Source organism: Aythya ferina (assembly GCF_964211825.1).
Source record: "Aythya ferina genome assembly, chromosome: 3".
Classification (NCBI taxonomy): domain Eukaryota; kingdom Metazoa; phylum Chordata; class Aves; order Anseriformes; family Anatidae; genus Aythya; species Aythya ferina.
In genome coordinates, this window is record NC_140298.1 from 17,998,721 (window position 1) to 18,024,293 (window position 25,573).

General features: G+C 51.8%; 1 protein-coding gene and 1 long non-coding RNA gene across 2 annotated transcripts in view; one reads left to right on the top strand and one right to left on the bottom strand.

Annotated features, from left to right (window-relative positions):
• The window catches only part of ITPKB (inositol-trisphosphate 3-kinase B), a 52,897-nt gene that overhangs the window by 16,068 nt on the left and 11,256 nt on the right, over positions 1-25,573 (top strand). Inside the window, exon 3 of the mRNA XM_084515856.1 lies at positions 25,407-25,506. Within this exon, the coding sequence (XP_084371982.1) occupies positions 25,407-25,506 (100 nt within the window). The remainder of the gene's footprint in view (positions 1-25,406; positions 25,507-25,573) is intronic.
• Positions 6,247-11,857, bottom strand: LOC311435166. Its single transcript, XR_014691973.1, has 3 exons — positions 11,338-11,857; positions 8,683-8,806; positions 6,247-7,088 (listed from the first exon to the last, which is right to left on the bottom strand). It is a non-coding gene; the product is annotated as an uncharacterized lncRNA (long non-coding RNA).

Below are 25,573 nucleotides of genomic sequence, written 5' to 3' on the forward strand. Positions count from 1 at the left end.
TGCAGCCTGACCTGAGCATCTCCTCTCCCCCAAGGTTTTTTTGGCTGAGCTCTGATGCAAAGAAAGCCGCGCTCCCTCCAGCTCTCGTGCTGGCCAATCCTTAAGTGCAATGCCATGGAGCGAGGACTTCAGTATAATCTGAGGTCAACCACACTTGGCTGTGATTCAACCTGAAACCTGTGGTATCAAATGATTAAGAGCTGTAGCTTTTGTAGATAACTGGCAGCTTCTCCGGAAGGCGTAATGTGGAACCTCAGCTAGAAAAATTACCCAAACTCATGAGGCCCTGAAATCTGATCTAGAAATCTTCAGAAAAGCCGGAGTTTACACACAGCTGAATGGCAGACTTTCACTCCTCTGACAGTCACACTGGGCTCATTCAACTCATTTATTAACGGGAAGCAAACAAACAGCTAGCAGATGCTTTGCTGCAGCCAGAAGGGAAGGAATGGGCACATTTTCTGTATTGAGCCATCACCAAGTTTTCTGTCCCTTGCTGATTTTTGCATTGTTGGGACATTTTGTGCTGTTTCCTCCTCAGGGGTCAATCACTTGGTGTCTGGAGTGGAGCTGCCTTTGCTGAGATTTACCGTGTCTGTCTTCTGACCCCTTTACTTCCATGCCTTGGGAGGGTTTGGGTGCAAAACAGATGCTGTGGGGCAGGACAGCAAACCTTTTAGCAGCAGCTTCTCGTGGTCAGGAGCTATAGGAAATTCCTTTTCCGTTCTTGGGAAAATCCTGGGCTTTACCTGCAGCAGGAAGATTTGTAAGCTTTTTTCCTGTGCTGCTGTAGTTTATTGTTACTGAAGGATGGATCTTCTCAAAATAATGAACATCACCTTGAAAACCACCAAACTTTTTGGTGGGGTGGGCAGGGGTAAGTTCTACGTTTGTTTTTCTAATTTTTCTGCCTTTACTTACACTTGGGGCGATTTTACAGTCTCATCTCCCTTAGCTAGAAGGTTACAAATGTGCTTTCTTTTTAAAAATGAAAGTTCAAAGTCTCAGCCTCCTGTCTGCAAGAGCTGGGGGCTGTGAAAACAAGGCAGGGCTCACGGTAAAGCTGCAGGGGTGGGCAAATGCGCTATTGGGATAGCTTCTTCCCTTGGTTGAGAAATCTGATGCATGGAAAGAAAGGCCAGAAGAGCATTTAATTTAACACACTGAGAAAGCCAGCTTTCCTCCTTGCCCCAGCTGAAACAAAAAGCCCATCCTTGAATAAAGCAAGATCTGACTTCCTGCTTGGATGTGTGTCGCGGGCCCAGGACAGCAGGTGGCATTTGATTCTTACATCCCTGTGGAAATTAAGAATCATCTCCAAGGCAAAAATGGGAGGTGAGGGCATAGACAAGAGGAAAGTGGTGACTGGAGAACAAGGACAATACAGACTGCACATGGGAGGCCCACGTTTTTAGCAAAAATCTCAATTTTTCAACTAAACGATTGCATTTAGTCAGTGATCTATTGAAGACTGCCCAGATCTTTAATAAGAAATACTGGGCTCAGACAGTGGTCAGAAAAGGCCGAGGAAGGTTATTCAACCATCCTAAACTTCCTTGCAATTGAATGGTGCAAAGGTCCTGAAACGATGCCAAGTTCTCTGTTCTCTAGCAGCACTGAGGGTGTTTGGATGTTAACCTCCTCTCATCACATACACTGACACGTTCTCCAGCTCTCCTCTTCAATTAAGACACCGCAGTATTTTTTTTTTCCAGATGATGGGTATGCAACTTCGTTTCCCCAAGGGTAACGAGGCAAAGATATTTTTCTTTTTTAGTGCGTCTTTAGAGCTGGTTTATGTTTAAAGGGAATAATCCCCAAACAAAGGCATCAGTGCTGGCTGTATCCCACTGCCAGTTGGTGGGCTCACTTTTTTTCAGGTGCCCCATCTGCAGGGTTAACTTCAGTGACATTACACCACAAGGGCATTTTTAAAGATTGCAAACAACGTGGACATGTTCTTCTGGAAAGCAGCTGTTTCTGGAAAACTCGATAAATTTACTGTCGGCCTAATAAACAAAATGAGAATATTTCTGGGATGTAAGATTAGATGTGGAAAGCAGCCTTACTGGCTATTGTCAGAAAACATAGGCTTGCGTAACAGCAACATTTTCTATACACTGTGCAGTTAAGTTACTTGCTTGGGAATTACACTGCAGGCCGGTTTCAACAGCATGGCCAGCTGTAAAATAACACACATTACAACACACATACCGAGTGTTTTTACTTGGTGTCAGTGTTTATTGAACAGAGTGGGGATTTGAGAAACAAGCCTTGGCCCAGGGAACACTAACAATGTGATGTGATGGCACTTAACATCTGTAAAGCAACGCAGCTAACATTAGAGGTTTTTTTGGAATAATTTTTGTCTTTTTTCCAAAGACAAAATACTTTGAAAATACCTGCTAAACCCTTTAAACCCCTAAGATATATTAATTTTCATATTGGATAATGGAAAGACACAGATTTAACCACTAATCTTGAAAAAAATCCTGCTTTTTTTTTTTTTTTTCTGGAACAGCAAGGCAGACTCCAGGTGTAGGCTTGGTGGTTGATTTTGCAGGAGCAACTCCAGCTGATCTCACTGCAAAGTGTTTATTTGCTGCTGTTTGACGGTCCTTTGCTGTCTTCTTTTGCTACTGCAGGAACCAGGGCTTCAAACAAAGCTTACTGACTCCCTGAACTATGTTTCTCTCTCATTTTTATTGAGAATAACTGACAGTACAGAGCATTGCTTCTTTAAATTTGAAGACAGGAATGAGATTGGGCCAAATTGACTCTGTCATACCTCTATTGAGTCTAGTGGGCTTAACCAGGGGTAAATTTCAGTAAGAATTACATGAAACAGATGGGCAAGGCTAGTGCACTGTTTATGTAAAACCATGGAGAGCTGCCCGCATTGCAAAATCCCCCTCACAGCTAGCATGGTTTGGGATCCTTTGGAAAACACAGCCCAGACAGAGCAGCAGCAAAATGTACCACAAAGATTAAGTTTTCCATCTTTTCCCTAAGCAGGTCTTTTTGTGCCCAGAGCTGAAGCTCGTGTCAGTGCTGTAGGAGCTCAGCACACATAAAACTGGGTTGGCATCTCAAGGAAGAGGACAGGTCAAGATTGCCATACCCTCCGATGGGAGTGAAGTTATAAATACATTTTGGAGCAAAACCAGGAACCATCCACCAGAGCTATTTCAGATGACCTCAAAATAAATCTAGATACTTTTTTTTTTTTTTTTTTCGTAATGCGGGTTGCTCAGCTCTCCAGCAGAACAGGAAGTAGTCTGAGGAGCTGTGTGAGTAACCAGTGTCATCAGATCAATGGAAAAAATGGTATGAGTACATTTTGTGAAAGTACAGCCAACGATTTTGAAATTACTGCAGTTTCTCTTCCTAGATCAGGGCTGTTGTTCATGCCAGGGGGACTTACATTTGCCACTACTACATCTGTAAGCAAACAAAGCATTGGTTTTTGATGATATATACACGATATGCACCCAGGGGTGAAGCATGAGCCTTTCCCTTGGTGTCCTTGGATCAGGTGCCAGATGAGTTAATCTCTCGGTGTGATCGGAATCCTATGCAATTTTTCAACACCTTTCGTGCCATTTAGAAGAGAAATAAACTTGCTGTTGTTGGTAGCTGGGTGTGGGGAGCTGGGGCTATGTGAGGTGGGAGGGAGGGGACAAGAGGCACCATTTTGCTCTCAAAGAGGAAGATGCGCAGTTCTTGATCTCAGAACTGAGTCTGGTCCTACATTTTGGTGACACTTGCAGCTTCTTTCATGTTTTGCAAGCTCATCTGAGAATTGAATGCATGCCAAATTAATCTTTCAAGGGAAGCGGAGATGGGCTGAAAATATCTCCGGCACAGATAATTCAAAGGAAGTGCAACTTTTGTAAAAGCATGTGAAGTACATCTAAGAATCTACCTGTTTTTTCCTGTTTCCTTTTTCCCTTTTTATCTTTCCCACCCTTGCTCCCGCATGCTGTTTGCCTCTTTGCTGTCTCATCATGCCACCATTTCCTTCAGCCTTTTTTCCATTCGTCTTCCTCGCGGGGGCACACACAGAGTTTTCAGTCCCGTCACATGCTCCATCTGGAAGTAGAGCACGATTCTTTCCTGACCTTATTTTCTCCAGGATTTTGTCAAGTTGAGCTGCAGATACTCCCCAGCTTCTCACTGACCGACTCTGTAGCTGTCCTCTGCCTGTGAGGCTCGCGCTGCGGGTGGGTGCAGGCCGGCTCAAGCCACAAAGCAGAGGTGATGCCGTGAGTGCAGGGGACACGAGGGGACGCAGGGACACCCGTGGCAGGCTGTGGAGAGGGAGCCGTGCGGCGTGGGAGTGCAGCAGGGTCAGAAGAAAGAGATAAGGCGGACAGGAAGGGAAAAGGCAGGTAGAAAAGGGAAATGACCACCGAGGCCAGGAAGACTAAAGAGAATACAGGGGAAGCTGTGAAGCCATCTGGGAATCTGCTTTAGCCACGTGTAAATCCCAGACGTGCCTGTGGCTTGGCTTCCCCGCCACACAGAGCACACCGGCATGCAGAGGAGGCCGGGCCGAGCCGGGATGGCGGCGTGCGGCTGTGCGGGGTGAGCCTGCGGCGGGGCGTGGGGGCAGGCGGGGTGCAGGGGAGTTTGGGATGAGGGGGTGTGTGGGGACACCCTGAGGGTTTGGGCAGAGCCCTGGCTGCATGCGGAGTCCCACGGGGACTGGGCTTGTGGGCAGGAGGAGCGGTGTGTGGTGGGGGGAGATGGGGGAGGTCGGGGAGAGCTGCGTGTGGAAGCTGGTCAGGGGGTGGGAAAGGAGGAAACAGGGGGGAAAGGTGCTGGTGAAAGGAGGATTTTAAAAGCTCTTCATGACGTCTGAAGCAGGGTTTGTGAGAAACAGCGAGGTGTGTGTGAGCCAATCTTGCTGTGACATCAGTGGGGAGAAGCAGGGCCCTGCAGGGCGCAGCTGGGGCCGCTCAGCACGAGGGGAGCTGCGGCTGAGCAGTGCCCGACTGCTGATGCAGTCACCTACACTAAAAATAGATGAGAGGAGTTGCAGTCCCGAGGACAAAACGTTACAATAAATGGACACCACCAGCCTCACGTTATGTTTTTAGCTCAGCTCTGCACGCTGCCTTAACCAGCATGGGGATACTGGCTTAGGGGGACTGGCTTCCCCTAAGTGTAGAGGTTACTGTGCTTTAACTCATGCCAGCAAGTGCCAGCGTCACGGGGGAAATGTGTTTGGTCCCCTGGTGTGCCTGCCATCTGCCCCGTGTCACCTCACTGCTTGCCCTTAAGTCAAAACAGCTTCTCTCCCCTGCTGAGAGAGAGAGCCAGTTTGGAAAGAATAACACCACATCTCTGCAGGGACACCCATAGGACGTGCCAAGAGAAACCCAGGCGCACACGTGCGCAGTTATTTATTTCATGGGCCCCCTCGCACGTGGATGGTGCTGGCACTGATGGGCTGAGCAGGGCACGGAGACAGAGCCTGGCTGCACTGGCAGCACCCTGCAGCTGCTCAGCCCCTGCAGCCCTGCTCCTTCCCTGTCCCAACCTGTGGGTGCATCCAGATTCCTGCAGTTAGGGCTGCGAGTCCCACAGCTCATCGTGAAAACACTCATCAGTTACAGGAACAGGCACGGCCCTCGCCAAAAACGCCCCCAAAGGGTGCACAAGGAGGGGCGCACGCAGTTTGATTCTGTGTCTAAGGCTCTTGCTTACTCACAGGAAAACCTGGGAATATCAGAGCATCATAGCATCATAAAATCATAGAATGGCTTGTGTTGGAAGGGACCTTAAACATCATCTAACTCCAGCCCCCTACCAGAGGCAGGGATGCCACCCAGGTGGCATCAGGTTGGCCAAAGCCCCATCCAGCCTAGCCTTGAACACCTCCAGGCATGGGGTATCCACAACTTCTCTTCGTAGGAGAGGTGCTCCAGCCCTCTGATCATCTTTGTGGCCCTCCTCTGGACTCCCCGTGCTGCCTTAGTTTCAGCACAGCTCTCGGATTTCCACCAGCTGAGGGTCTGGCCACTGTCTCAAGGGCTTACATAAATAATATGGCTTGGGCTGTGTTAGAAACCCCACCCTCTTCCTGCAGTTTTAGCTCGAGAGGTTGCGCTGCTTGTGATGCTTTGTCACAACAGAAAACGAAGAGAATCAGAGAGAAGCAAGGTAACAGGATATTTGTTTTAAAGTATGCAGCTGAGCTTTGTGTCTGGGTGGGAGGGAAGGTCCGCTTTCTTCAGTAGGTGCTTTTACATTTTATTTTTTTTAAGCAAGGAGTGAAGTAGATCTAAAAATTATTTATATGTCCTTACTCGTGGTTCAGTCTGAGAGGGAGCTCTGTTCATATTCTAGCTGCGTGAAACGCTGCTATGGCAGAGCTGGCGTGCTTTGGGCCGTGAGTCCCCCAGGTTTCCGCAGAGCTGCGTGGACATTGCTCAGAGACTCAGCAGCACTCGTCCTGGGCTCTCAGGGTGAACCTGTTGTGCTGGCAGCAGAGCAGGGGGCTCACGGGGTGGAGATGGGATTTTGTCCCCTGGCCAGCGGGGCAGGCTCTGCTCAGCATCGCATGGTGCTGGGAGCTGTGCCAGCTCCCGGCCAGGCCCTGCTGCGTCTGGGGGACAATAGCCATTGTCTCTGACCACTGGCTGCTCTCTGGCCTGGGCTCTGCTCTGGGGAGAAGCAGCATTTTTAGTTCTGCACCAGTTTCATCTCTTTCCTTGCTTAGTTTGAACCAGGGATCTCTGCAGCTCCTTGCATCAATTAGATCAAGCAGTTGAAGCTGGATGCAAGAGCAGATGTTAGGGTGGTGTGTGACTGTGGGGACGGATGTTGCCTTGCATGGAGGGATTCCTTAACCTCTTGTGCAAGAAGAAAGCAGCAGTATGTTTTCTTCTCCTGGTGGCAGCACGCTAAAGCGAGCAGGTTAGCACCAGCAAAAACACCTCTCTGTTCAGCCCTCAAACGGGGGCACGTGGGTTTCCTCTTTGGATTTGCATTTCTCTTGCAGCCTCTCTCAGCTGACCTGAGGTGCAGCGAGGTGCAGGTGGAGGAACCCTTTCATTCAGGCGAGGCTGAGCGTAAGTGACCTGAGGAGGAACAGGAAAGCGAGAGCATGCACACACAGCCACACAAAGCCCAGAAAACAGCCCCTGTGGTCTGTTACAGGAGCTGAGCGTCATTTCTCGGCGTGGTGCTGCTCTCGCCATGCAGCTGCACGGCGTGCTGCTGCCACGTGAGGTGGCAGGAGCAGCTCACACACGTGTGGCACACGCACGCCGTGGCACACTTGCACACGCAGGCAGCATGTCTGTGACATGATTGCCCCCATCATTGTCGTCCCGGGATGAGGACAGTGACGTGAGGAGGGTTTTGCAGGGAGCCACATCCTTTGTGTCGTGGTGCAGGGTGTGGATGGGTACAGGAGCCATTGCATGGGAGGGACCAGAAGGGAAATCCTCCTCTGTCAGTTCCTGCACTATTGTGTGAGTGCTTCTATTAGCAGTGCCTGCATCATGTTTACGCCACATGGACCTGATTCCAAACCTGTCTTTCAGTTTTCTCTCCGTCCTTACTGGAAAGCAAAGGTCTCAGTGAAACTACATTGAAGTTAAGGTTTGTTTTTCAAATAAAGTTTCTAAAAAAATGAAAAGGGACTTCAGGATTTCAGTATGAAGGTTGCTTTTGCTTTTAGCTTCACAAAAATGATGAACATCCTGAGTTGCTCAAGTAATTGGGGTCAAAATTGAAACGAGCTGCTTTGGAGGGGGAGCAAGACAGAGATGGTGAAGCTTTAAACCCACAGCACTTGTGTGTGGCAGTCACCAAGAAAACACAACACAAACAGCCTCCTCTTTGAGATGGCAAGTCATGGACCAGCCTAGCAGAGGCATGCATGGCATTCATCACAACCTCCAGAGCTAGGCAGTGTCCCCAGCATCATCACTTTATTTCACAGACGATCAGCTCTGCTTAATGTCTTCCTGTAGCCCGGGCAGGCCGGCTTGCTGCTACACGGGGATGCTCCGCCGCAAGGGCCTATCAGAGGAAGCTCAGGCTGTACCTGCACTGGTAGGGGACATCTGACACTGTGAGCACGTGCCCTTGTGGTTCTCTGTTATCAGCAAGAAATCTCCATCTCCTGCTCTGCTCTGCTCTGCTCTCCTGAATTACTCTCCCTCTCCTCTCTCCTGACAAGTCCATGCCATTAAACCCATTCACCAAATCCAAAAGGGTGCTGGCAGTGCTGACGTCCTTGGCAGGCTCCTGAGGGCTCTGCGACCTCCTTATTAAGCTCCTGTCCTTCAGTGGAAGGGATTTGGCTGGTTTTGTCGATCCCTTCTGCCTGCAGCCACCAGAGATGACTTGCATCTCCCAGCAGCAGGCAGACGGTTTCTTTGCCTCTGTTTTAATGTTTTAATAGGTTTTGTGTGTTCGTACCATACAGCCTTTGTGGCAATGGGTCTTCTTTACATCTTTTTTGTTGTACAGGATGTACCACAAGCAGGCCTTGATTCCTGTTTACTTTAAGTGCTGTCAGAACATTACTACATGTGCTTTCCTCATTATTCCTCCTCCTCTGCCAGAGGCCTTCCAGGATCTTAAACGCATCTTTCTTATACGTCACGCTAGTCAAACATTGCGTTTCATGATAAATATAGGAAGGGGAGTTGAAATACAAACCTTTCCAATGGGAAAGAGCTTGATATAGCTTCTTGGCCACGTCACTTCCAGGGCTCGCAGCTCCACGGGAATCATTGTGTCCTGGGCATCTGTGACAAATTCCCTGGCAGGCAGCTGAAGTGCACTGAGGAGGTTTGGCAGAGAGGTCAGCATTTTCTTCAATACTTGTTCACTTTCATAGGATCACAGGATGGTTTGGGTTGGAGGGGACCCTAAAGACCACCCAGTTCCATCCCCTGCCATGGGCAGGGACACCTCCCACAGCCCAGGCTGCCCAAAGCCCCATCCAGCCTGGCCTTGAGCACCTCCAGGGATGGGGCATCCACAGCTTCTCTGGGCAGCCTGTGCCTCATAATCACCGTGGTAAAGAATTTCTTCCTAATGTCTAATCTAAACCTAATCTAAACACTTGTCACTGGTCTCCATTTGCACGTCGAGCCCTTGAACCACACCTCTCTGAGTGTGACCATCCAGCCAATTCCTCATCCACCAGATCTGTCTGTTAAATCCACATCTCTCCAACGTGGAGACAAGGGTGTTGTACAGGACAGAGTCAAATACTGTGCCCAAGTCCAGGTAGGTACTTGGGTACCTCTGTTCTAGGACCTGTTTTGAGACAGACAGGCATGCAGAGTAGCTGTTGTTCTGTGTATTGCCCAGATAAGTGACACTGAGGCAAAAACCCTGGCTTCAGTGAGGGTCCATTGCCCGTGATGGGTTCAGCAGTGAGGGTCAGACCTCCCTTCGCTCACTGCTTGGCTCACGAACTTGGCCTCAGCCTCCCAGACACATTCAGCCCCGGGCCAGGCACCTCCCGCTAACCTTTAACATGGCTTCTTAGCTCATTTTTCTTCTTATTTATGTTTCACCCAGTCCAGCAAGGCAATGGAGAAAACAATATGTGATCGACTTTTCCGTGGTGCATCTCATTTTCAGGCCCTGGTGCTTTGTACAGTACGTGCCGTGAAATAGCAGCCCTGGCTTGGCACTGGCGGGACAAACAGAGGTGACTAAGCAGCCTCATTGATTTATGGCAATAGCCTCGCACAGAGGATCCGGGAAACCTCTGGGAAAACTGCCTATAGCTTAAGGGATTGCCACCTGGGGATTATAAAGCCTCCTGGGCACAACACAGACCTGTTTTCAGAGCCTGACGAGCGCACCACGAGGCAGGAGACAGACAGCCTAGCTTTTTGAGCATCTCCCGGCGCTCGTCACGTCCCGGGTTGCTGGCGGGCAAGGGCAGCACCTCTCCTGGCAGCACTGCGATGCAGGACGGCCCGGGGAGAGCCAGCGCTGGCGGTGGGCTGCTGCAGCTGCTGTGGGAGCGCCTGTCTCAGGTAGGGCTGCGGGGACGGGTGGGGAGGAGCGAGGGGCTCCGTGGGTCCTCTGCTGCAGAGATGGGAGAGGGCAGGGGATGAAATGGCCGAGGGCCACCGAGCAGGGTGCTGTGGGAGGGCAGGGCTCTGCTTGCAGGGGTGCCGGGTGCCTGTGCTTGCAGAGGATCAGCAGGACTCGAGGGTGCTCGTCCCCACGGCAGCGCAGCGTTTTGCTTCTCAGTTCAGGTTTTCCTGGCTTGGCCTTCGGAGACATTTTTGTTCTGAGCTGTGATTTGCCGAAGCCAGTGTTGTAAGACACAGTTTTGCTGGCGCAGGGTTCTTCGGGGTTAAGCAAGGAGGGAAGAAGCTCGGTAGGAAAGAAGCGGCTGTCGGAGGGCATTCACTCCGGACGGGGTGTGCTCTGTTGCCAACAGGAAAGGGCAGCTCTGCCTGCCTGCCTCCCCCTTGCATCCTTGCTAGCACCAGCCCTTTCCCCTCATCCCTTGCCACCTCTTTGCCCCCGAGGGACCATCCTTGCTCAGAGAGACCACCAGAAACACGCTGCCACACATCCCAGGCTGACGAGGCTGCTGGCTGCAGAGGACCCCGTTTGCTCTGCCCACCCCTGGGTTCTGGGTTTCAGGGATGACTCCTTGCAAACCCGGATTGCCACCTGCCGAGTGGGCTGCCTGTGAAATACCCAATCCAGAGGCTTACCCGTGCTCATGCAGACCCTGCTCTTGCAGACAACAAATCTTTTGTAGGCAAACTCCCAGTGCCTTATCACAAATCTGAGGCAGAGCTCAGGGAAGCCATGCAACGTGAGAACCCTGTCAGGTGAGAGTTGTGCTCAAGAGCTGTTTCCCTGGGCAGCTGCAACTTTCTCCTACAGAAATCTAGCTGCTGCTAGCTCGGCTGTCTGCTGAAGTGCTTTCCTTGAAAACGTCCCTTGCCGTCAGAGCCCAGGCACTGCAGCCCTGCTCTGGGTAACTCACAAACACCGATCTCAGATGAGAGCCCTTCAGGTGGTGGGGCCTCTGCCTTTCCTGTTCTTCTGCTCCGTGTGTGTGTCGAAAGGAGCTTGTTTTAATACGGTTGCCCTGTCGTTTAGAAATGTGTTTGTGCTCAGTAGCTGGCTGCTAGATTGCTCTTGCGAAGTTTCCCCTGGATCCCGTAGAAGTAGCAGATGTTACCGCTCAACTGTGGAGTCAGAAGCTTAAAGTTCAAGGGAAGCTTTACATCAGGCTGGAAGAATGAAGCCAAATCCTGACATTTCCTTGTCAGAGCTTTGTGCCTGACAGTGAGTCTCAGCAAGGAACATGGTATGGATACTCACGGTTCACTCCCACCTGGCTTCCCGTGCAGATGCAGCGAAGCATGCATGTCCTCATCCCTCCCGGTTTGTTGGCTGCAGCTGGAACAAATGTGTGTCCTGGGGAAAAAAAAATAAAAACAGAACTTGCTTTTTCAGGCTCAGGCACTTAAAATATGTGCTTTAGGTGGTGACAGTCCCAGGATGAAAACGATGAGGGCAAACTTCCTTGAATTCCTGGGAAGCTCTTTGTAAGTGAATGAGGGCCGGTGACCTCATTTTCAGTAAGCGGGGAACAGAGCTGCTTGCTGGTTTTTCTGCAGGGATGCCTGATTAAGCCACAGAGTAAATAATAGGAACAAATACTTCAGCAGGACCTTTCCCAGGAGGGTTGTTCCCACTGAGTCAGCCCTGGCTACATCAACAAGCAGTGCCACTTCGGTGACTGCAGGAGTCAACAGGGCCAAGCAGAGCAGGGCTGATTCCTCCTCTCCCCACAGCTGGCTCACCCACACAGCTTCCTATTTCCAGCGCACTGCTGCACAGATGTAAGTATGCATCGTAGGGAGGCCTTGAATTTGGAAAGCAGGGATGGAGTGGTGGTCTGAGCCAGTGCTGTATCAAGGAACTCTTCTTGGAGATGTCTTGGGAGAGCTTTTGCTACACATTGTCCTCTCCAAGATGAGCATCCTGCTGTGGGATAAGCCACCTGCTCTGTCTGGGATACCCATCCCATGGCAGGCTGGTGCTTTGGGTGGCTGTGCCTTCCTCCGTGGAAAAAGGAGGAAGGAGGAACTCTGCAGGAGCTGGGGAAGGTGCCCCGTGCCTGTGCTGGAGGCACCTCCCCAGTTGGTGGCGAGGGTTTTGCTTTAGGAGAAGCAGAGGCGGAAAAGGTCAGCTGCTTTGCACTGCGTTTTCCCAAAAGTTTGAGGTTATTGGGATGAGGTCCTCCGCTGGAAAACATCCAGAAAAGCCGCGCACGGAGGAGGAGAGGTAAGTGAAGGAACACAGGTGGGGTTGCAGTGGTGAGGTCATTAATGGAAATTATTTATGGGCTAATAAAATGCAGGCTCGGGACAGCTGGACACGGCCAAGCAGAGAGCCGAGTCATAGCCTCGTGCTGTTGTCTCACTGCCCTTGAGCCTCTGCCTTCCTCTCTGGGAAGGGCACACATATAACACCTTCTTCAGGTGCTTTGGGTGAATTTCCCAGTGTTTTGGGGCTTGCAAAGCTCTGTGCAGGGTGAGAAAGCCCAGGGAGAGCACGATAGCTGCAGGGGGAGCGTGGCACCGGTTCAGAAATAGCAGGTTTTCTGGTGCTGGGCTTAGCACTGCCTTTAAACATTGCTGGAAAATACTTTGGTCTAATAACACCTTTCTTTTTTCCAGCTTTCCCTAAGTTCACATTCTTTGCTCTGGCATTTTGGCTGGCTGATGAATGGATTTATGGCTGTAACAGCAGAGAATGACCCTCAGAAAATCCCCGTGTTTTCGCTGCCTCCAAGGCAAAGTGCTCATCATTTATTCATGCTCTGGAGCGCTGATACTTTGCGGGGTGATTTTCCAGCCTCTGTCCTCAGGCTGGCCCTGGGGGTCAGGCTCTTTCTGGGGCATTTCCAGGGCATTTCCAGGTTCATTTCCAGAGCAGAGCTTGTCCTGAATCAGGTTTTGAGTATCCATACACCACCAGCCGCTTGAGCCGTTCGCGATATAAATGCTGGAGGCAGCTGCATTCATGTGACTTTCTGGACTAAACTTTGTTATTGGGAAAAAAAAAGCAACGTCTTTGTTTACCAGCCTCAATGGAAAAGTTTAGCTCTGGCCTGTCTTGCCAGGGAGGGAAGAAGTGTGCCAAAGGACTGGGTTCTGGCTGCCAGCAGAGCAGGGGCAGGTCCGGCTGCTGGGCATGCCACCGGCGGGACCCTGGCTGTGCCGTGGGACACGGGGCTTGGGCACAGGGGTGTGCTGAGTGCGTGGCTTTCTCTTGGCTCTCTTGGCTGCTAAAGATGGTGCTGGGCAAGGCCCTGGCATGGCTCCACTGTCCGGCAGAGAATTAGGGGATGGGAGCAGACGCTGCGCCTGCAGGGCAGCAGTGGGTTAAGGAGGGAGATGTCTCCAGGCATGTAAGCACACATGGTGTAGCTCCCGCTTGGTTTTGCAATGCTGGTTTAATTCGAGCAATCACATCTCTGGTGTTGAGTCATGCCAACACTGCATGCGGATGAGGAAGAGCTGCTGTGTTCAAATGCCATACACAACAAACAGGCAGCAAGTGCTGTCTGCAGCCACACAAAGGCTAAAGCAGGCTCTCAAACCCCGAGCTTTAGGATATGCTTCCAGTTCAGGCTTTTTATTCCAGAACTTTTTGTCTTCCTAACCCTTATTTGGGTGTTAATGGCTCTTGAGCACAGGATGCTTGGCCGGTGTGGATGCTGGCTGGCGTGGGATGCTCTGCTGGCACGGCTGCTCTCTTGCAGGGCTGAAAGGCACAAGCTGCCCGTATGGCTTCCATTTAAATGGGTTAAAACTACTGCAAAGTTAAATTACATTCAAGCAATACGCCACTGCAGACATAGCACAGCTCCTGTTAGAGTGGTTCAAACAGGGCTTTGCAAAAGGGGATTCACTCAGGGTCAGATTTACCCCATGCTTTCCAACGTGCAGGCTGCTCTTCTGATCCTGGCTGCAGTGGGGTGTTTTTCCCCATGGCACCAGCGTGCATGTCTGAAGAGCATTTTAAAATATATTTTTCCAATGGGAGACCAGACCCACGACTGACTCAATAAATCCAGCTCCTGAGACCAATCGCTCAGAATAAATACAATTTTATATTGTCCTCTTCATGACCTAAGGAGGCAGAGGAGTGTGTCCCACGTTGTGTGTCCCCCAGCTTTTAAAACCTGCTTGAAGAGGAGAGCCCATGGGGTGAAGTTTGCTGCTAATCCCAAGTCCCAGTCCTTGTTAGTGTAGTTAAAGTGCAGCTGCAGCTCCCGTGGTGATTTTGTCCAGATCCCCACTTCTGCAATTTCCTCTGGTCCTTGCCTTTGAAGCTGCTTGAATGCAAATTAACGATGCTTTAATGGGGTCTGCATCTTCCAAATCAGACTGATAGCTGCCTGCCATAGCTGCTGCTTCCCAGATGCTCCAGAGGAACCCCTTTTAATGACATCTCTACAGAAAACCCAAATTCCCCCATCCTTTCTAAATCCAGCCACTCTCTGGGATGTGCCAGCTGCTGCCCTGCGATCGCTTTGCTGGTGTCAGGCCGGGTACCAAATAATCACCTCCTCAGCACATTTTTTGGTGTGACCTCTAACACCCTGGCTATTAGAAATACCTTGATTCATTACCAAGACACTTTTTTCCAGCATATACATTTTTTCCACCCCAGGATGAGCGGCTGTGACTACCTAAAACACCTGCTGTTGTTTGTAAGCTGGGTGAAGGAGGACACCCCCCCATCTGCTTATGCCCGTGTGCCCCCACACCGGCTGAGAGGGACTGCACTTTAACATTTGCACTTTGAAACCTATCTTTAGGTCTCACAGGGTTTCTAAATCTGCCCTGAGTTAGCCTAGCTGGGTGCTGAGGGTCCCTCCCTTCCCGTCACCGCATGGAGGTGACCAGGCTGTGGGCAGCCAGCCCCTAGCTGGGAGTGCAGGAGCTGCATGGTCTTTGCATTTGCAATTACGTTTGGGATTGAGAACGGGAAGGATTTAGCCAGAATATTTGCATAGCTCTTGTACAGAGCTTTGAATGTGCTGCTGCACATCCCAGCCACGCAGTGCCAGCGCAGTGCTGGGGACGTGTGAGCCTCCTCCCTCCACTGATGGCGCTGTCACTGTGACCCAAATTGCTTGTGGTGGCAACAGCTGCGAGATCTTTGCTTTGTGAGAGCAAACAAAGCCTTTTCAGTAATTCCTGACATGTCTGGAGTGCCACTTGCTCTTGCAGCTTCGTGACTTGTTTTTAACACAGAGGGTCCTGCTGTTCGTGCAGGTGAAGGAGTGGTGAATCCAAAGTGGTTCCATGCAAAAAAAATGCAAACACTGCTGTTGTTGGCAGCTTTCTGTGTGACAGGGACAGTGCGTTTGCAAAGTGGTGCAGCTTGCTTTCTGCACATCTCCACTCCTTACTCCTTGTAAGGCTGAGGAACCTTGGGCATTGCATCCCCCGAGAGGCAGGGCCCCAGCAGCCCTGCACATAGCTGGGGCTTTGTTCGCGTTAAGCCTGCAGAGTCTTCTCTTCCACCTGCCAAGCAGTGCTCGCAGTGGAGGCAAAGTCACCAGAAGGTATCTAGCCCCAAGGTAAAACACTGACAGGTACCATGAGCTCTAATTGATCTTGGTGTTACTCAGCCTGAGAAGGTGAAAGTCTCAGCACCCTTCTGTAGAGAACAGGGCTGGCTTTTCAGAGTGGAAATCTCCGGGGCAGACGTGGGGAGATTTTATCATGCATCCCGCAGGTGAGATTACCTTTGTGTAGCCTCTTTCCATTCCCAACCAACAACAGGAGCAACCCTACCCCTTGGAGATGCCTTTGGGTTTGGGTTGGTTTGGTTGTTGTTGTTATTTGCTTGGTTTGGTCCCTGACTGCAGTGGGAGGAGGCTGTGCGTGGAGCCAGCATGCTGCTGAGCGCCGAGTCTGCCCGTGGCGGCTGCAGCCTCGCGGTGCAGCCGTGCTGGGGGATTTGCACTGTGGGGCAGGAGCTGCCTGCACAGGGACAAGACGGACGTCTCCTGGAGAGACCTGCCCCCTAGGGACACCAGTGACAGAGCTGGGAGACACGACTTGCAGCTCTGGAGCCGTGACTGGGTCGTGTTTCTGCTCACGCTGTGGTTCCTTGGCTGCTGCGTGCTGCTTTGTGCCCGCACTGCAAGGCACAGGGCTGCCCCAGTGAGAACAGCCGGGGATTTCTCATTTCATGTCAACTCCTCGCTCTGCGCTGGGGCTCTCTGGGGAGTGTAGCAGTGGCCGCAGCACTTCCCAAGCGAGATCTGAACCCCGCACACGCCCCTACCCTTCATTTCTGGCTCCTTTCTCTGCTTCTTCATTTAGCTGCAGCACAAAGCGCGCGCGGCGTGCCCCGCAGGATCCTGCTGCGTCTTGCTGATCTCTTGATAGCTTGCTCGAGAAAGCCGCCTCCTGCTCTGCAAGCTTCAACTCTGTGTCATGGAAAAATGTAGAAGTGGGGCCAGCTGTGCGTCACCGGCTGTCTTGGCAACCTCCGCCTGCGCTCGGCTCGGTGATAGGTGTGTGGGGCTGTCCGTCTCACGCAGCAGTGCGACGCAGCCTTCAGCATTCCCCCCGGCCCTCACCGATGTGGCCAGGGAAAATAAGGAAATAGCAGGGCTTGCTGCTGTCCCCGGAGCCTGCTGGGTGCTAACAAAGCGGTAGCTCGGGAGCTCGGCGAGGGATTTCATCCGTCTTCAAAGCAGGAGCAGATGCAGTACAGGAAAAACACCAAATTTCTTCAAAGCTGCCTCAGTGCTTCCTATTTGTGCGTTAACAAGGTGTGTTTTGCTGTAGCGCCAAATGTCAACAAGTAACGAAGACCTCGTAAGGTTGCTCTGTAGTCAAGATTAAGCAATAGGAAGCTGTGAGCCGCCTGGGTGCCTTCTGAGCCCACCAAAACCCCTCCTGAATTGGTCGCAAAATGCACCGGGTTGCCCCCACGCTCGTTCTCTGGTAGGGGAAGGAGGTGGGTGCCGGGTCTGAGCACTGGGTGTGGAATTCAAGGAGCTGTGCATGGCAGCTATTGATCACGTTTGCATTCAGCATTTGTGTTTCTTGCAAAATTCATTGCTGAACGGAGGGCCAGTGGGCTCCTGCAGGCTACAAACACTCCCCCGAGCATCTGCAGCGGGCGCTGAGCTGTCAGGTAAGGTCCCAGCCATTTAACTTCTCACTGCACCCAACTCACCCCCACCACATTGGGAAGGAGCCTCCTTTTTTCTCGTTTTCTTCTGAAAAAAAAAAAAAAAAAAAAAAAACTAAAAATACCCCGTCGGAGATCTAGTGACTAAGTCCTTCGCGTGCTGCTAAACGAGCAGCAAAACAAGATGTCTGAGGGGAGATGACTAAATTTTTCTGCCTCCTCTTCTGCTTCCCTCAGCACTAAACATGATCTCCTGCAGCAAGAGGACTTCGCTGCTGCCTACAGCCGCAGCCTCGGAGATCGTGGGCTTGCAAAGCCCCAGTCAGATGGAGAACCAGGCGCCTTCCCTACACTAATTTCTCTTCTCCCTTGCTCTTCCTTCAAGATAAAATATAATTAGAAACACCAAGACACAATGAGCTAAGCTCTGTCTTTGTTCCACCCATGTTTATAATGGGTTCATTGTATTGCTTCCGCCAGCGCCTTAGTGATTATATGGCTAGATATAACAGCCTCCTACCCTTCGTTTTCTTCACTTTTTCTTTTCTTTTTTGACCAGAAAATGGCTTGAGCCTCCTCTTCAAATGTAACAGAGCTGTTCTGGGAAAGGCTGTCTGGATTTTCATATAAAATCTGTGACTTCTGCTTCTCGAAAGGATGCCACGGCTCATGGGTAACTCAGCTCCTCGCTAACCCAGTGCCCAGAGGCTGGTGCTGGAGTTATGTGTGTAGCCACCGTGCCATGCCGTGTGCCTGGCTCCTGCAGTGCCCCTCAGGAATAGCTTCTTCCAAGAGGAATATTTATTTTAGAAACTATTTCACTTAAGGAGAAAAAAAAAGAAAAGGAGCAATCTGCTTTTTCAGATCTCTAGATGATGAAAAATTGCCTGGGTGACCCGCGGGTGAGGTGCATGGGGCACGGTGACAGCACCACTGCGCTGCTGTCTCCCAGCACCCAGGGAAGGGGATGGCACTGTTCAGGAGGTGGGCTCTCCTCACACAAGGTTCCCCCTGTCCTGAGTCCCAGCAATCCCCCCCATGCGCCTTTGCCAGCCTCAGCCCTGCAGGGTTATTTTGGGGTCCCGAGGGAGGCTCTGAGCTGAGGCTGGTGCAGGGCATTCCTGCCTGAACATCGTTGGGTGTGCTTCAGGAGGCTCCTGGGACCCTGTCCCTTCCCCTGCGGGCTCTCGGGGGTGCAGCAGCTTTGCCAGCCCTGCTCACCGACCACAGCTTCAAAGGCAGAACCCCAGCAGCAGTGACAGAGCACCCCTCAGCTCCTCGCTAGCAAGAAACCCCCCTGCCTCCTGCCGTGATGGCTTCTCCCCCTGCCACCCAGCCCGGGTGCTGGCGGGGCGACGGCAGCAGCGCGCTCACCGAGTGCTCCTGCAGCCAGCACGTGTGGCAGGATGTTGGCTTTGGTGGAGGTCCGTACCCAGCCCTGCACAAGCCGTGCTGCATTGCTAAAACGGGCACCTTTCTGTGACTCATAGCTGAAGTGGCGACGGGGTGCGCACGGGGCCCTGACCCTGGAAGTCAGGCGGAGAATAACTCGCTGCTGCTGCGGGGCTCCAGGACTTTCTTCTGAGCATGAATCATGGAAAATTGCCCCTGCACGGGCAGAGCGTCGGCAGTGGTGGCAAGCGTGCTGCTGGAGGGGCTGGGTCCTCCCAAATGGGGCACTCAGGCTGGGGCCAGAGTATCACCATGTGCCTGCAACGAGCCTCTCTAGGCCTTCAGGTGTGTTTAGGGGTACTCAAGGGTATTTAGGGGTGCAGTGGCAGCATGTAGTGGTGCCAGGGAGGCTCGTGGAGCCGTGGCCAAGCCTGGCTGGGGCTCCCAGCAGCTCCTGAGCGAGCAGAGGCTGCTCCAGCCGCTCAGCACGGGAGAGACAATAAACTCTGCAGAGTGCTTTAGACTGTCAAAGCGCTATCCAAACACAAATGAAAGTGCTAAACTGATTTAGAGGCAAATTAAAAGGCCGTGCCTGCTGAACACTCAGCTTTAGGGTTTAGTCATGTTTATGAAACTTATAACTGCTCTTTTAAATCAGCTCTTTACACTCCACGTACCCGGTAAGTGCGGGTATGTTTAAGGCTTATGACTAATTAAAAAAAAAATAAAATAAAACAACTTTATTCTAAACAAATTACCACAGCCATCATCCTGCCCTTTTCTCTGCCTGCCTTCCCACTCCAGCCTCAGGCACTCAAGCTGCGATCCGACCATTTTGCTCCGCTGTGGAAGAGGGACGCGTTTCTCACTCACATATTCCTTACCACGAAATCCAGTTTGAATAGTGTCAGAGCAGCAGGCAAGCTCCAGGGGTGGGCAGAGCAAGAGAACGGCAGTGGGAATGTTTCCTGGTGCCCAAGAGCAGCGTGAGCTGCTGTGGGTTCCTGCAACAGAAGAGCTCACCTCTAAAAGCCAGTCTTCCCCATCCAGCTTCTCCGGCAGGTTGCTTCACTCACGTGGCACGATGTGGCACTGGTTCTGCATCGCCTTGCTTGCGCAGTGCCAGTGCCTGTAGACATGAACCACCTTTGTCTGGGGCCATGCCTTTGGCCATCTCAGCTCAGTTCACATCACATGTCCAGGAGCAGGCTGATTCAGTCCCTGGGTTGCATCCAGAAGCAGATAGGAAGAAATCTCCAAAAATAAGGACTCCAAAAATAGGCATTAGAAGCTCCTTTGTTCCACTTATGGATGTTGCTTCTGTGTTCGGTGCCTCAGACCCTAAATGCCTCTAAGCAGGCTGGAAATTTCGTGTCTTGGTTTAAATCCCTGAAAACTTGCCTTCAAACTGTAGGAGAGGGTGGACAGCTGGACAGCTGATCTGCTGCCCCAGCCCTGGGCACTAACAGGTTTCAGAGGTGCACTGCAGTGTTCCTGGGCTCTTCATACAAACACATTCACCAAGGCCTGCTTTTGGCTACTAGTGAGCATTTTTACCATTTGCTGGATTTTAAAAGTGAGCTGCTTGCTGGGCAAGAAGCAGTGTGGGGCTTCCATAGCAGTGCACCAGCAGTGAACAGCTCTTGCCGAGACATTTCCAGAGATCTGGAACTGTTCCCACTCAGAAAAGTGGGCTGGACTTGTCTAATGCATGCAGTTAACACTTCATCCAGCTTTCCTGGGAAGTCAGCTATGACTGATCTGCGTTGGAAAGTTTTCACCTTCACTGAAGTGAAGACTCCTAATCGGGAAGAAACAGGGACACAGCAACAAGCGCAGCTCCAATGCCAGTTCTGCCTTTGCTCCCACTTGGGCTTCTCTCCTTCCTGGCCAAATTCAATGCTGATGCTTTGTCGCTGCCTCTTCTCCTTGTACCTGTCTCTTGGGAGCTGCCGTGTGCCCACCGTGCCCTGCAGGCCGGCAGGGGGAGGTTGGGAATATTCCCGGTGCACTGGGTGCCTCCCGAGCAGCCCGCTCCCACAGCCACGGGGCTTCCTTCTATTGTCAGAGGGGAGGTCGAGCTGAAGCACCACTGCCACCCGCCTGTGCCTTTGGCTTCTAGTTCTCCTTTCTGGCATCATAAGCAGGAAGGGGGAGTCTGCAGCGAGCTCCTGTTTTTTTTTCCAATACGCTGGAATATTTTTTTCAGCGATCCCCACGGATGTTCCTGCCTGCCCTGCGTTTTGACTGAAGCTCCTCTCTTGCTCGTGCTGATCTCTCACAGATGGCAGAGATGGCAGTGACTGTCTCTCTGCCCCTCTGCCCCAGATTTTTGCTCTTGATGCGGCTGGCTCCTGGTTGCACTAGAGAAAAGGGTATTCCTCACCGTGCCAGGCAGGACTGGCTTCTCCCCTGCCAAAGCCAAAATCCTTGCTGGCTGAAATGAAACCATTCTGATAAACAAAGCATTGAAAGTCAAAGAAATAATACATACACAAGGAGTTTTTCTCTCTCTAGATGCAATGGGGTCCTCGCTTCTGAGTCCTCCAGGCTGCACTCGGCATATTCTTGCAAAGCTCAAGGTGAGGCAGGCCGGGACTATGATTAATTATTTGTGTGACTGTGCCCCAGCTACACAAATAATTAATCTAATAGGGTTTGAGGGTTTAAACTAGAATTTTTAGGCATGCAGAAGTGTGTTTCAATTACCAAAGTATCGTCATCCCATTATTAACTTCAGTGCAGTCTGCTGAGGGAGTCTCTTTGTCTTTGCTGAACAACCACCACGGGCACCTGATGGGCATTGCCCTGCCAGATTTGGGGGAGCTGCTGACGTCTCTATGTGACTAAACCAGAAACTGCCTTCTGGTCCAAAGTTCTCCCATCACAAGTAGATCCTCAGGCCAATAAAGGCTATTTTGCCACTGTGCAGAGCTAAGAACTAAGGTGGCCTTCTGGCTTCACCGACTGTCATGAGGTTTTTCCTGTGAAGGGAAACAGTCATCACTAAGAAAAGCTTAATTATTTTTTACAGACCACGAGAAAACACACTAATTCTTTTAAACATGGAAAACTGTATGGCATGTGTGTGCGTGGCCCCCAAGCAGGCTGACAGTTCCCATTTGGGAAGGGCTGGAAGTGAAAGCAGAGAGGCAAGGCCCTGCTGTTTCCTCTCAGTTTTCCACCATCTTCTGCTCCTAGTTTATTTCAGGACCTTCCTGGGACAAATAGGCTGAAGTTCTCCTCAAATCATTAACTTCATGCTGCTCCTGCTCCTCCCTGCCCCGGCTACATGGTCTTGACTCCAGTGGTGCATGCCCTGGCTAATACAAAGTACTGAAACGCAGGCCCAACTCCATCTATTTCCAGGATGTTTGGTCCTGCCAAGCAACAGGAAACAATAATTTCAGCAAATTAGATCGGTTTCTGCCCATCTCTCCGGCTCAATGCGTGGAAAGGGCAAGGCACCCCCGTGACACTGACCAAACCCCATTGACGCTCCCGCTGGGAGAGGGAGGGGAGCAGCAGTCCCCAAATGTCACACCGCCCCCAGGCAGGCATTAAAGGAAAGCCATCTGCTCCAGGGAAAATGTGCAGCGAGCGCCGAGTTCATCAGTCACTTTCTGTTTAATCTAATTAAACACCACGTACCCTCTGACCTTGTGGGCTGGTGCTACGTTCTCCCTGTTGTTCTTTCCATATGAAGCTCTATTGACAGATGGGGAAAGCCTGGAGTTTGCTTTAAGCTTCAGATAAGTAAAGCCAAACAGACAGCAGATAAAATTGTTTTCCAAGCACTCCTCTCCCACTGACCACTTGTGGGTACTTGTCGGGAGGCCGCAGCTCTGCTGGCCCCAGTCCCACACCCTGCCAGCTCCTCGGTGAGCAGCGTGAAATGGCAGGGGCAGGAGCAAAGCGCTGCTGAAACCCACTTTTGGGGCTGAAACAGCTTTTAGGGTTGGGTCTGCCAGTTGCTCAGCTTTCTTTCCACAAGGCAGACAACGGGCTCCACACATTTTCAGAGTTACTAAATAATTTGCTAATCAGTCGGCATTTGCCGATGTTGAAACAGGTTTTAAATAACAAGTGTCAGGTTGCACCAGGCACCTTCTGCACATCCTTTGGAGGCAGAGGGGATACCATGGCTGTGCACGGCTTTAATGCTCCCGCTGCATGTGAACAGGGCAGGGCAGGGCATGGTGGGAGAGCCCGGGCTGCGTGCTGCACGTGGCCACAGAGCCAGGGTGGAGCAGCACGGGCCTCGTGACACTAACCAAGTCTGTGGCCATCGGCAGCAGCCTGACACGGGGCTGGCATGACAGGAATCCGAGGCTGTCAGTTCTGAGATGTTCACCCCTGCGTGAACCCACGCTGGCATGTGAATAAACACAGGCATCTTCAGCTGGGGCTCGCTAAAGCTCTTGGCCGTCCCCAGCGCCTGGAAGGACCCCGGTGCTGGCTCGCAGACATCCGGAGTCACCCTTAAGCTGTCGGGAAAGCACAGAGGGTGAACTTTCAGAGAAACTGCTTACCTGGGCAGATAATTTCATTATCTTCAAACGAACGGGGTTGCAGCATCACTGGGAAACATTGGCCAGTGTTGTCCCTCCACAACTCAGCCTGCTTCCAGCAGCTTGGGGGTGACCTGAGGTGGGCAAAGCAACCTCCAGGACCTCCATAAAAACCTCTGGCAATTGTCTGAAAGGATAAGAAGGCCTTGCTTGTTCACTGAGTGATCTCGGTTCGGATCTGCACCATCTTCCACAGCTTTGCTTTATTTAGGTTTATCCCCAGAGCTCTGCCAAGACAAACCTGTAACCAAACATGCAGGCCAAGTCAGTGAGGCTTCAGCTCAGCGGGAGGGTTTGGTGTTGTTTGCTTTTTCCTGGGGACTCGGGGCCATCAACCTGCGCCACAGGAGCAGCGGCACGGCAAGCAGGGAGCAGCAGTGCTGGAGCCGAGTGCTGTGCTCGGAGAGCTCTGCCGAAGGTGGGGCTGAGGTGGCTGCACCGCCCCGGGTACCGCTTGGCTTCATTCTGCCTGCGCTTTGAAGTGCATCGTGGTCTTAGCTACAGAGCTCTTAGCACTGAAAAATAAAACCTTGGTTTGGGAAGGTGCAGTGCCTTGGCTGTTCTCCGGGGACCGCGTGCCTTCGGATGCTGAGCGGGAGGGTAGGACACCTTCTCATTTCAGATGAGGCATGTTGCTCCCATGGAGTTTTTTTCTCCCCTCTTTCTTCACAACATCACACTGGACCTGGCTGTTACTGTTTTAAAGCAAAAGCAGGGAGACCCCTCTGCCCCGTTTTCACCTCCCCTCCACTTTCCCTCCTGCTCTCTGCCAGCAGGAGAACAAAGAACAGCCACAGCGTGCCGGTCCTGGCACTGCCCTTGGAAATTAAAACATTCCCCCATGGCAGGTAGGGAACTGCCCGAGCCCCTGCCAAAGCAAGCAAACCATGCTGTGGTGCAGACCTGCCACGTGGAGGAGCCTGGCTGAAGGGCATGCCCGCAGTCACTCCACGCTTGTTCAGAGCTCTCTGCCAAAACGCTCTTCTCCTGCCCTAAATGCCAGGGTGTGCCAGGATACCCTCAGCCCCACGCGGTGCTCCAGGGGAGCTTCACTCCTGGGCTGGGAGATGGGAAAGGAGAGGAGGGAATGGGATTCGCAGCCCACCCAGCGCCCTGCTCCCTCAGGGTGCAGTGGCCCGCCACGGCGCGGCTTCCACGCTGCAGACACTGACATCCTTGTTTGGCTCCTTCCTATTCTTTCAAACATCTCAGCAGTTCCCAGCACGGATTCCTGTGCTCTGAGTTCAGCCCAGACGAGCGTCCAAGCTGCAAGCCGGGGTTGCTGGCTCTTCTCCTCCTGCCTGTGAGGCGTTACTGGAACAGAGGCCGATTCTCCAAGCGCGGGGAAGATATTACTGGGGCTTTCTGGAAGGCTCCCCCGCATGCATTAGGCATGGAGCAAATGAGGATAATTTTTCTGTGGGCTTCCAGCTGAACCCAGTAGCAAATTGTGGCCAGGATAAAGCCTGTTGTTTGTCTCCTCATCTGCAAGAAGGCATTTTTCCATTGCCGCTGCCTTTTGTTAGCAGTGTGTTCCCCAGAACAATCCAGGGAAAACCTCTGTGCAGGAAGGAACATGTATTCAAGCGAGGCTTTTGCATATCCGATGCAGCTCTCGCTAAGGTAATGTAAATAGTTTTGTGCAATCTATCTGGCAAGAAGCACAACATGTCAGGAAGGAATTGTTCTCCAGAGTGTGGTTAATGGTTGGCCAAAGCAGGTGGATCAGACACAGGTGGATCGGAAACGTGGTGAGCAGGGCAGCTGGCTTTTCGTGGGGAGCAGAAATGCATCGGTGAGCACACGCACGTGTTTGCAGGGGCTCCAGTGGAGTTTTGTGGCCCAGGAGTAATCCTGGGCTCCATTTCCCACTCTGCTCGCTATGATCTGATGCAGCAATTAACCCAAAGAGGAGTTAATGTCCTCACAGTTGCTGCTGAGGGGTACATGGAAGTGGACAGGAGGCGCTGCAAACGGCTGGGCTCTTCATCAGAAGCAGCCAGCTGGAAGAAAATGGCGAGGCCGTCCACTTCAGTGAGGTTACTCATGAATTTTGAATGTGGAGATGAGGCCCAGTGACTCTGGCTTGGCATGGGGCGATGGGAAAAGAGCAGATTCTCTGTTTGCTTTCCATCCTGCGCTGGCTGCAGTGCCTCCTGCGTCGTCCAAGACAGCCACGTGCTGCATGGAGTGACTTTATGGACAGTAAAAGCTTTAAACTTTGCATTCAACGTTTTTTTTTTTTTCCCTTAGAGCAAATCATGGAGGAAGATCAAGAACATGGTGCACTGGTCTCCATTTGTGATGTCCTTCAAGAAGAAGTACCCTTGGATTCAGCTAGCAGGACATGCAGGTAGAGAGCAGCACAGGGGCCATCCCAAACCATCTGCAGCTCAGCCGCGGCTGTGGGAGCTGGGAGA